The following is a 12,347-nucleotide window of genomic DNA, read 5'->3' as shown; positions in this document are numbered from 1 at the left end:
ATGAAATACCCTTCGCTGATGAGTTCTCCCATCCCTTTCGTCTTCGTTAACCAGCAATGTCGGCAATTGTTGTGACCAAACCCAACCCTTTCCTCAGAAGGAACCAGATTCCAACCTGATTAAATCGAATCAACAACTAAATGGAACATCGGTCAAGAATAAGAAAAAAAAATATCGACCTCCACATTCATGTCGATACACTGACAGATGAGACTCAACATTTCTTCGATCTTTTTTTTCTTACTGAACTCATATAACACCTCCCGATTTCTACAAAACGGAGAATTAATCTCTAATACAACAAAAAAACTTATTATTTCTCAATTTTCCTCACCATTAAATTCAGATTTTACATCTATCAATTGTTCTTGGACGCGAAGAACCAGAGTTTCATCTCTGATACGAAATCCACAACTTGAAATCATTTTATGCGACATGGAAGTGAAAAAAAATCCAAGAATTACATGTCAAAATGAAGGGTGCAATATCAGGAATACAAAGAAAGAGGAAAAGCAAAAACAAGGGCTTGTGGGAGCTTGAATTGAAGTAGCTAAAAGGGTTGATGGATTTTGGTTATGTAATTTCTAAACCAGATAAAGTTTTAAGCTTGGTTTGGTTTTTATTATTATTAGGATTTATAGTTTAGGGAAACATGAAAAAGAAGAAGTTGATGTCTGCATTGTTGGTTTAAGGCCTTATCTCTTTTGAAGCATGTAACGGATTGAAGAACAAAAATGAAGAATTAATAATCATTGAAGCATGTAACAATTGAAGAACAAAAAGGAAGAATTAATAATCATTAGGAATGAATTAAAAACATATAAAACTCATTCAACTTGTTACTGAGATCGCATATCAAGTTCCACCACCATCATTGCCATCTGCAATATTTTAATCGAGTTTAAACCTTTAATAGAAGTTTTTCATCATGTAAATTACGATAACAGTTAAACTTAATTAAATATTAATCTTTATTTTGGAAAGGGTATTTTAGTATAATCATATGAAATTTTTAGTTTTTAATATTAAATTGATTTAAACCTAATTAAATTATGAGCTTGGATATAGATGTGAGTTTTATAATTTAAGGCGGACATATTCGTAATTTTAAAATTTATAAGGATATAGAGGTAATATTTAAAGTTTGTAAGGATATGTATGAAATTTTCCCATGATTTTTTTTTTTTTTTTAAACGAAACACGGAACAATAATTTTTATTTATTTATTAGGAAATTTCCTTTTATGTAAACGGATATATATATTTTTCTTTCGCTCGGGAGATCTCTCTCTTTAAGCTTCTAGGGTTTAGCAGTACGTATTTCTCTAATGGTAACAGTGTCGATCGATCTTTGAAGAGTCCATTGTATTTGAAATTTTAGATTTTGCTATTTTCACCAGATATACAAATTTTCATCAATGTCGATTCCAAGCGAATTGTATCCTAGCCAAGACGATCTTCTGTACGAGGAAGAGCTCCTCAGAAATCCCTTCAGTCTGAAGCTATGGTGGCGTTACTTGATTGCACGAACCGAATCCCCTTTCAAGAAAAGAGCAGTAATCTATGAACGAGCTCTCAAAGCCCTTCCCGGAAGCTACAAACTATGGCATGCTTACCTCCGCGAACGCCTCGAATTGGTACGCAATTTACCTATATCTCACGCCCAGTACCAAACTCTAAACAATACATTCGAACGAGCTTTAGTTACAATGCACAAAATGCCTCGAATTTGGATCATGTACTTGACTAGTTTAACTGAGCAGAAGCTGGTTACTCGAACTCGTAGGACCTTTGATAGAGCTCTCTGTGCATTGCCTGTGACACAACACGAAAGGATTTGGGAGCCATATTTGGTTTTCGTGAGCCAAAGGGGTGTTCCTATCGAGACGTCACTTAGGGTTTACAGAAGGTATCTGAAGTATGACCCTGGTCATATCGAGAATCTCATTGAGTTCTTGTTGAATTCAAAGCTATGGCAAGAAGCAGCTGAGAGATTAGCTGGCGTCTTAAACGACGATAGATTCTATTCGATTAAGGGGAAGACTAAACATAGGCTATGGTTAGAGCTATGTGATTTGCTTACCCAACATGCTACAGAGATCTCAGGTTTGAATGTGGATGCTATCATTAGAGGTGGTATCAGGAAGTTTACAGATGAAGTGGGTCGTCTATGGACTTCATTAGCAGATTATTATATCAGGAGGCAGTTGTTAGAGAAAGCCAGAGATATATTCGAAGAAGGGATGACTACTGTTGTGACAGTAAGAGATTTTAGTGTGATCTTTGATGCATACTCACAGTTTGAAGAAAGCGTGCTTGCTTTGAGGATGGAAACCATGACTGAGAGTGAAGATGAAGAGGAAGATGGTGAGACAGAGAACAGCATCGAAGATGAAGATGAAGAAGATGATAGGCTTGATGTGGGAAAGCTGGAGGAAAAACTTAAGAAATTTTGGGTCTCTGATTACAAGGATGTTAATTTGAGGATAGCAAGATTCGAGCATCTTATGGATAGAAGGCCAGAACTTGCTAACAGTGTTCTTCTTCGCCAAAACCCTCATAATGTGGAACAATGGCATAGAAGAGTGAAGATATTTGAAGGGAACCCCACAAAGCAGATATTGACATACACTGAGGCTGTAAGAACAATTGATCCAATGAAAGCTGTTGGGAAACCTCATACTTTATGGGTTGCATTTGCCAAATTGTATGAAAGTCACAAGGATATTGGTAATGCAAGGGTGATATTTGATAAGGCTGTGCAAGTGAACTATAAAGCTGTGGATAATTTGGCTAGTGTGTGGTGTGAATGGGCAGAAATGGAACTTAGACATAAAAATTTCAAGGGAGCTTTGGAATTAATGAGGAGGGCTACTGCTGAACCTTCTGTTGAGGTCAAACGCAGAGGTAAGATATGCTTTTTTGCTTTGCTTTTATTTTTTCATCATAAGAATCCATGTGAAAATATTTGCTACAGAATTATTAAGCTTCTGTTTCCTTTTCTTTTTATCCTCACTAAGGTGTTTTTGACTTTTTTCTTTGACTTGATGGTATTAATGGGAACATGACTTATCCTGGAGAGAGAATTATAGTAGTGCTTCTTTTTGACTTGATATAAACTAATGAGCTTAATGGTTTAAGTGACAGGAGGGTGTCTTTTTCCATTAAGAACTCATTATCTATGCTGCTATCCTTTAACCACTCTCCTTTTTTTTTTTCTTTTAAAACCTATTCAAACCTACTCATATTCTTCCCCCTAAAATTAGCCGATTCTCTCTCCTACCCTCCTCTTCTTCTCCTAGAACATGTAGGTATTGTTACATTTTATCAATTAGTTAGGTAGTTTCTTTTAAAAAAATTATTTTTTAACTTAGAATTACAACTTATACCGATTCTCAAATAAACAATCAATTATTAATCTGTATCCAGTGATCACTTCTACACAGAAGGGTAAAATGGACAATATTTCATAGTCAGTTGTTATATCTGTATTAAGTAGAGATTAAGTCCATTGAATTAAAAAGGAACAGCATGGTAGATATCTTGAAGCATACTATAAATTGTTTTTTTTTTTTTTACTGTACACTTTGAATTAAAAAGGAACAGCATGGTTTGGAGTCTTACATTTTTTTTTTTTAATCAGTGGCTGCTGATGGCAATGAACCAGTGCAAATAAAGTTGCACAAATCCTTGAGACTTTGGACTTTTTATGTGGATTTAGAGGAAAGTTTAGGCACTCTGGAATCCACTCGTGCTGTTTATGAGAGGATCTTGGATCTTCGTATTGCCACTCCACAAATTATTATAAACTATGCAATGCTATTAGAGGTATGAAACTTACTCTTCTTTTCTTTACAATGTACTTTCATTTATTTCTTTATTATAGGCTATATATTAAGGTATTGTACTTTCAAAATTTACCCAATTGTAGCATTTTGTATTTTTCTTTTTTTGCTATTACAACAGGTTACTTTGAAAATCTACATAACTAATTACACCAATAGATATTGCTTTGTATTTTGATGACATTGCTATAATTGGGTAGATTTCTCAAAGTACAAAATAGTAGAAAGTACATTGCTATATTTTATTATCTTGCATTTAACCTTTTTCCTTATAATCACAAGCAATGAAATTGAAAGTAGAATGCTATATATAACTCTGCATGTTACATTTGTACTTGTTAATGTGTGAAATCAAAAACTTATAATTTGACTGAGTTGCATGTTATCCAGGATAACAAGTACTTTGAAGATGCTTTTAAGGTGTATGAAAGAGGTGTGAAGATCTTCAAATACCCACATGTGAAGGATATTTGGGTTACTTATCTCTCTAAATTTGTCAAAAGATACGGAAAGTCCAAACTTGAAAGGGCTAGAGAACTATTTGAACATGCTGTTGAAATGGTAATCCAAAATTGAAGTCTAATTTCATCATTGAATGATGCTGAAAAATTATTTGAAAAAATCAAACTTATATAATATTATTGATGTGTGATTATTGGAACAGGCTCCTGCAGAAGTTGTAAAGCCATTATACATCCAATATGCAAAACTGGAAGAAGATTATGGTCTAGCTAAAAGAGCCATGAGGGTATATGATCAAGGCACAAAAGCTGTCCCATCAAATGAGAAGTTAAGTATGTATGAAATATACATCGCACGTGCAGCCGAAATATTTGGAGTTCCAAAAACTCGGGAGATTTATGAGCAGGCAATTGTGAGTGATGGACTTCCAGAAAAGGATGCAATGAAGATGTGTATAAAATATGCAGAGCTTGAAAAGAGTCTTGGAGAAATCGATAGGGCAAGAAAGATATATGTTTATGCATCATGGTTGGCTGATCCCAGATCTGATGGTGACTTTTGGAATAAATGGCATGAATTTGAAGTGCAACATGGGAATGAGGATACTTTTAGAGATATGCTCAGGATTAAGAGGAGTGTTTCTGCTAGACATAGCCAGGTATTTATCTCATCATGTCATGTGCTTACTTTTTTTTTTGGTTTGTGGGATTTGGCCGGAATCGGAATTCAATTCCAGTGTTTGGTTGGAAATCTGTTGGAACTAATGAATTCCCTTGACTGATGGATTTCAATAGTACATGGAGTTCAATTCCAAGAATTTTTCTTTTCTTAACAGAGTAATTTAAATATTTAGAGTGAATTGCAATTTTGGTCCCTGAGTTTAGCTGATGCTTGCATTTTTTGTCCCAAAAAAGTTTTCTCTTGCATTTTTGGTCCTCATTTAAGATTATTATTCCCTGTCCAAAAAATGACTATAATTTAGGACCAAAATCGCAAAAATCAGATATATTGAAGTACCAACTATAGTCATTTTACTTGGAACGGGACCAAAAATGTTACAAGAATTTCGGTTGAGGACCAAAATTGCAAGAAAAGACTTTTTGGGACCTAAAATGCAAAAATCTGCTATACTCAGACAAAAAAAAAACGTTACAAGAACCTCAGTTGAGCACCAAAATTGAAAAGGAAAATCTGCTATACCTGGGGATGAAAAATGTAGTATACTCTAATATTTATAATTAAAATTTCCTAAAAATATGTATATTAAACAAAATAAATAGCATTTTCATCCTAATATGTATAATAGCCAAAATGGTTTTTAAAAGATTGCATGAACAAGATATTGTTAGTAAAGGGTAATTTAAACTTTTTTTCAATTAGTTATAATTTATTTTCAAACATGTATCTATAGAAGCTACAAGAAATGAAGGGTGATTCTGTCATTTGTCATTATTTGTATTCTGCAGATTTAGAAAAGGAATTCCATTCCATTCCATTCCCTACCAATCAGATCTCAATTCGATTCTTATTCCTTCTCAAACTTACTATTTCATTTTTGGTTATCCACATGTTAAATATTAATGGCAGAGGGGTATAATCGTCATAAAAAATAGATGTACCATAATCATATTATTAACGCACTGATTCCCATTGTTTGTTACAGACACACGTGATGCTACCTGAGTACTTGATGCAAAAGCCTACAGTCGATGAAGCCATGGACGCATTAAAGAAAGCCGGTGTCCCTGAAGATGAAATGGCCGCCTTAGAAAGACAGCTGGCACCTGCCGTCCCCAAAACCACCACCACCACCACCATGGATTCCGGCAACCGGAAGCTTGGATTTGTGAGTGGCGGTGTACAGTCGTCGGAAACCGCCTCTGGAATCCAAAACCAGGAAGAGATTGAGCTTCCGGAGAGTGATGATGAAGAAGATGATGATGATGATGATGGGAAAGTTGAGATCTCACAGAAAGATGTTCCGGAAGCTGTTTTTGGAGGACTTGTGAGAAAAAGAGATGAAGAAGAAGAAGAACAAGTGAAAAAAGATAATGAAAATGGTGATGCTGGTAGTCGTCTTGGTGCACTTGAAAGAATTAAGCGAATGCGACAGGGAAACTAGTTATTTTTTCTTGAGTTTAAATTGTTTTGAATTTTTGAATGTTTTAGTTGGGAATCGTTTAAAAAACTGTATTGTAAAAAACTTGTTATTGTATTTCTACGAGTCTTTTTGGTGTTGGGATATCATTAGTTTTGAATTGTACCTAATCGATCCAAAGACCCACAATTTTGTTGCTTTACTTTTCAATTTGATTTTAGGGTAAGTGCAAAGTATAAAACTTATTTTCATATATTTATTTATTCGGCTAATGTAATATTTGTTTATAGGCATAGGTGTGAACACCGCTCCTTAGACCACTCACATCTGTCTTTCAAATGTATCAAATTTCATTTGCAATGCCAATTGAGACTTGAATTTCAAGTATAACAAGCATTTCAAAAAGAGCCATTACAAAAATAATTATCTTCTTTGTTTAGTATTCACCCGTTGTGTTATACAGATTGGATAAAATAAAAATATTAAATACGAAAGGTTAAATAAAAATTTATTTAGATTTGAAATTTAAAATTTAATAAAAAAAAACATATTAAATGTTATATGAGTAGTAATATCGTAATTTATTGGTTATTTTTAATTAAAACATTTATTAGTTGAAGTGTAAATATGATGTGTTAATTAAAAAAAGAAAAAAAATAAAAAAATAACAAATGAAAAAATATTTATTCAAAAATACCAAAAAAATGATATGTGTCCAAGTTAATGAGAAAGTGACATGTGATAAATTTATTTTCATTTATTCGGAAGGATTTTAATTTATTTAATTTTTACATTTACTTATTAAATTATTTTAGTTTTTTCATTAATATATATATATATATATATATATATATATATATATATATATATGGAAAAGTGAATATGTGGCTGTCATGTATCTAATATTAGGTATAAAACCATTACAATTGACTTCATTTTTATTAAAAAAACACAATTTTTTTATTGTTAGATTCTTCCTATTACTGTTGAGTTCATATTATTTCTGATTTCATAATTTAATCACAACATCTATATATTTCAAATGTGTTGTTTATATTAGACTGTTGGGTTTTAGCCATAAGAACTTTCCTATGTGCGCATGCAAAACCCTATTGCTTGGATCTAGGCTTTCTAATAAACATGCTTTTGAATCCAAGACTTCTAATGGCTAATTAGGTTAAACAACAACATTAAAACAGATCTAGAATCATACCTTTGAGTTCCTTGTTGATCTTCTTGTCTTGGAGCTTCTAGAGTCACAATTGTCACTCCTCTAATGGCTTACAAACACCAATAGCAAGCAAGATGATTTAGGAGAGAGGAGAGGGGATGGAATTCGGCCAGAGGTTCCTTGCTTTAGGTTCTGAAAGGTTGTACCCGAATTCCACACCCCAAGGGCCTATTTATACCTTTAGACTCCTTAAGGGTTTCACCCTAAACCCTAATTGGATAATCTTCACTTAAGGCTATCCAAATTCATTCATAGATATCCTTATGGACTATTTTGAGCTATCCTAAAGCTCTTAGAAACCGTCCAAAGTCCATCCTAATGGATTTATAGTCTAAAGTCTAACTATCAAACAATTGACAGTTTATACCCTCTTATTTAATTAATCTCTTTAAGTCACCAAATTAATACCAATTAATTTATGACTTATATTAATCAAATAGCTAAATATTATTCCTTATAATATTTACTCTCTCTTAACAAATCATCCTTCAAGTTGCTATGGTGAAGGCAACCCAAAAGGACCATGCACAACCGAATATAGTTATAGCCTTAGACACTATTCCAACAGTCTCCCACTTGGATAAGTCTAGTAACTATACAAGTATAATACGGTTTGCAATCGTAGCTCTCAAAGACGCTGTCAACTCTGATCTAATCAATCTTGTCCTTTAGATAAGGGATCGTACAGTCCTCTGTTAGATATCATGCTGACAATCCTATGGAATGGTTAGTCTAGCATTTAGATTTCTCGATCTTCGATTTATTTGACATAGAACTTAATCGAACACATCAATTCAGTTCTGACCGGGCCCGGCACATAAGTCAAATCAAATCATCGAGTGGCCAAGATATCTCTTCTACCCTCTTAGGATAAAATTTACAGATAAACTTCGACTTATATGCATTTACTTATTCATTAACCAACTATACACAACAATGCGTTTTATAACATCAAGTTACTGATGCGTTTTCGCATTATCAATGCACAATCAATTAACAAATAATAAACCATATATCTAGGTTTTAAGACCATATGATATTATCGTCTTGCGATCACCTTTTATATCGTATTCCATAAGGTGATTCCAGCAAGCGCGGGTTTATTCCAATGCTCAAAACCAGTTCGTAAGCACTCATGAACGTTGCAGCAACTCTTGCTATGTCTAACACCATTTAGACACTCTACACACCAATTCACGACAATCTTCATTCATATATACTCCCAACATATGAACGATTGTGGACCATTTGAATAATTTGATTATTCCTAATAAACTCAATTATTCTGGAAGTCAAAACATGCAAAGTGAAACAATAGTTAAACAACTAACATGTGATAGTAACTTTACTCATAAATAAAACTTCTTTATTTAATCATCAAATGTTAATTATATTTATCTATTATACTTTTCTAATACAATCTAATCTATGCTAATATCATCCTTCAGCCCAATACTCCTAGCATGCTGTAAGTGCTTAACCCTACTCAGTCCCTTCGTAAGCGGATCTGCTGGGGTGATGATATCCTCTTCACTACGAGTTGTCCTTCTTCTACACGATGTCTAATGAAGTGATATTTTCTGTCGATATGTCGAGATCTACCATGATCCCTCGGTTCCTTGGTCAAGGCAACCGCACCTTCGTTATCACAGAAAATCTCCATGGGCTCCTTTATGGCCGGTACAACTCCAAGATCACCGATGAAGTTCTTCAGCCATATTGCCTCCTTCGACGCTTCGCTTGCTACGATGTACTCTGATTCGCACGTTGAATCAGCTACGGTTTCTTGCTTGGAACTTTTCCATGTCACTGCTCCTCCATTTAGAGTAAAGACCCAGCCCGACTGCGAACGATAGTTGTCCCTGTCGGTTTGAAAGCTGGCGTCACTATACCCTCGCACCTTCAAGTCATCACTCCCTCCAAGGACTAAGAACCATTCTTTCGTCCTCCGAAGGTACTTAAGGATGTTCTTCACCGCAATTCAATGTGCTTTGCCAGGGTTCCCTTGATATCTGCTAACCATGCTCAAAGCGAAGGCTACATCAGGGCGAGTACAAGTCATAGCGTACATGATTGAGCCAACTGCGGAAGCGTATGGTACTCGGCTCATTTCTGCTATCTCGGCTTCGGTACTCGGACTTTGAGTCTTACTCAACTTGGCATTTCCTTGTATCGGTAGTTCTCCCTTCTTTGAGTTTTCCATACTAAAACGTTTTAGTACCTTCTCCAAGTAAGTATTCTGACTAAGTCCAATTAGTCTCTTACTTCTTTCTCTTACTATCCTTATTCCCAAAATGTAAGAAGCCTCTCCGAGGTCCTTCATAGCGAAGCACTTCCCGAGCCAGGACTTAACCTCCTGCAGAGTCGGGATGTCGTTTCCTATGAGTAATATGTCATCGACATATAGAACGAGGAAGCTTACTACACTCCCACTGGCTTTGACATATACACAAGATTCGTCTTCGCTTCGTACAAATCCAAACTCTTTGACTTTCTCATCGAAGCAAAGATTCCATCTGCGAGACGCTTGCTTAAGTCCATAAATGGACTTCTCAAGCTTACACACTCTATTCGGATGCTTCGGATCCACAAACCCCTCTGGCTGAGCCATGTAAACATCCTCAGCCAACTTTCCGTTAAGGAAAGCGGTCTTGACATCCATTTGCCAAATCTCATAATCATGAAATGCGGCAATTGCTAGCATCACTCTAATAGATTTAATCTTCGCAACTGGCGAGAAGGTCTCATCATAGTCAACTCCGGGAGTTTGAGTAAAGCCCTTCGCAACCAATCGCGCTTTGTATGTGTGTACGTTCCCATCCACGTCGGTCTTCTTCTTGAAGATCCACTTGCACCCTACGGTCTTACGTTCGGGCACGTAATCAACCAAATTCCAAACTTGGTTATCGTACATGGATTGGATCTCGCTATCCATCGCCTCTTTCCATTTCGCAGACTCCGGGCCTGCCATGGCTTCCTTATAGCTATTAGGTTCATCAAGATTTACTAGTGTACCATCACTAACATACGTGTCCCCTTCGGTAGTAATATGAAAACCATAAAACTGGGGTTGAACTCTAACTCTATCGGAACGTCTAAGAGGTAAGGATTCGTCAATTGGTTCAACCGGAGTTTCCTCCTCGGGTTGAACGCCAGCGGTAGAGGTTCCTTCATCTATCGATTCTTGAATCTCTTCAAGTTCGATTTGCCTCCCACTGTCTCCTTGGCTTATGAGTTCTCGCTCTCGAAAAACTCCTCTCCTCGCAACAAAGATAACATTATCTTTCGGTCTATAGAAGAGATATCCAAAGGAAGTTTGCGGGTAGCCGATGAAAATACATCGCTCACTTCGAGGTTCAAGCTTGTCGTGAGTATCTCGTCTTACGAAAGCCTCGCAACCCCAAACCTTGATATGTGCCAACGAGGGAGCTTTCCCCGTCCACATCTCGTGAGGTGTTTTGGCAACCTTCTTGGTAGGGACTCGGTTAAGGATATGGGCGGCAGTCTCTAAGGCATACCCCCAAAAGAAGATAGGTAGTGAAGCACGACTCATCATAGAGCGAACCATATCCAATAAGGTTCGATTACGCCTTTCTGCTACACCATTCAATTGCGGTGTCCTAGGAGGCGTCAATTGCGAAACTATTCCACACTCCTTGAGATAATCGTGGAATTCAAGACTTAGGTACTCTCCTCCTCGATCGGATCGAAGCATCTTGATTTTCCTGCCCAATTGATTCTCCACTTCATTCTTGAACTCTTTGAACTTTTCAAAGGTTTCTGACTTTTGCTTGATTAAATAGATATACCCATATCTACTATAATCATCGGTAAAGGTCACATAGAAGCGGTTCCCATCCTTCGTGGTTGATCTAAAAGGTCCACATACATCGGTATGTATTAGGTCTAATAGTCCCTCACCCCTTTCACAAGTACTCGTGAAGGGCGACTTAGTCATCTTTCCAAGTAAACAAGACTCGCATGTGTCATCTTCCCTAAGGTCGAATGACTCCAACACTCCATCCTTTTGGAGTTGGGCTATGCGTTTCTTGTTGACATGTCCAAGACGACAATGCCACAAGGATGCTTTATCCATACTAGTGGAAGAATCAATATTCAAAACATCATTTCCTAAGTTATCAACAATCATAACAGTTTCATATATTCCATTACATGGTATAGCTTCAAAATAAAAGACACCATTTAGATAAGCCAAAATAGAACCATTCTCATTATTAAAAGAAAATCTAAAACCTTGTCTATATAAACCATGAAATGAAATGATGTTTCTAGCCATTTCTGGCGAATAGCAACAATTGTTCAAATCTAAAACTAAACTATTCTTAAGCACCAAAGAATACACTCCAATCTTGGTCACAGGCGACGATCTTCTGTTCCCCATGATTAGATTGATCCTTCCTTGCTCCACATCCCTACTTCCTTTTAGTCCCTGCACATTAGAACAAATGTGATAACCACAACCGGTGTCAAGAACCCAAGAAATAGCATGATTAGAATCGTTAGATTTTATTGCATATATACCTGCGAAAGATGGCTTGATCTTTCCTTCCTTGATGGCTTGTAGGTAATCCGGGCAGCTTCTCTTCCAATGTCCTATCTTGTGGCAGTGGTGGCACTCTGCCTCCTTCGGGTTAGAGCAGGGCTTAGAGGGATCAACTTTTGTCCCACTAGAAGAGGAACCATCTCGGGCT

General features: G+C 36.2%; 1 protein-coding gene across 1 annotated transcript; it reads left to right on the top strand.

Moving 5' to 3' along the window:
- Nucleotides 1-1,260: 1,260 nt before the first annotated feature.
- LOC145044159 (Tetratricopeptide repeat (TPR)-like superfamily protein) lies at nt 1,261-6,550 on the top strand. Its single transcript, XM_078992997.1, has 5 exons — nt 1,261-2,906; nt 3,643-3,827; nt 4,235-4,405; nt 4,509-4,964; nt 5,970-6,550. Exons 1-5 carry the CDS (start codon nt 1,418-1,420, stop codon nt 6,426-6,428), a joined length of 2,760 nt encoding a protein of 919 aa, XP_078849123.1. The 5' UTR covers nt 1,261-1,417; the 3' UTR covers nt 6,429-6,550.
- Nucleotides 6,551-12,347: the final 5,797 nt, after the last annotated feature.

This window comes from Lactuca saligna, chromosome 1 (assembly GCF_052625555.1).
Source record: "Lactuca saligna cultivar CGN05327 chromosome 1, ASM5262555v1, whole genome shotgun sequence".
In the NCBI taxonomy this organism is placed as follows: domain Eukaryota; kingdom Viridiplantae; phylum Streptophyta; class Magnoliopsida; order Asterales; family Asteraceae; genus Lactuca; species Lactuca saligna.
The sequence above is the reverse complement of the archived record's forward strand: the minus strand, read 5'-3'. Positions and strand labels throughout refer to the sequence as shown.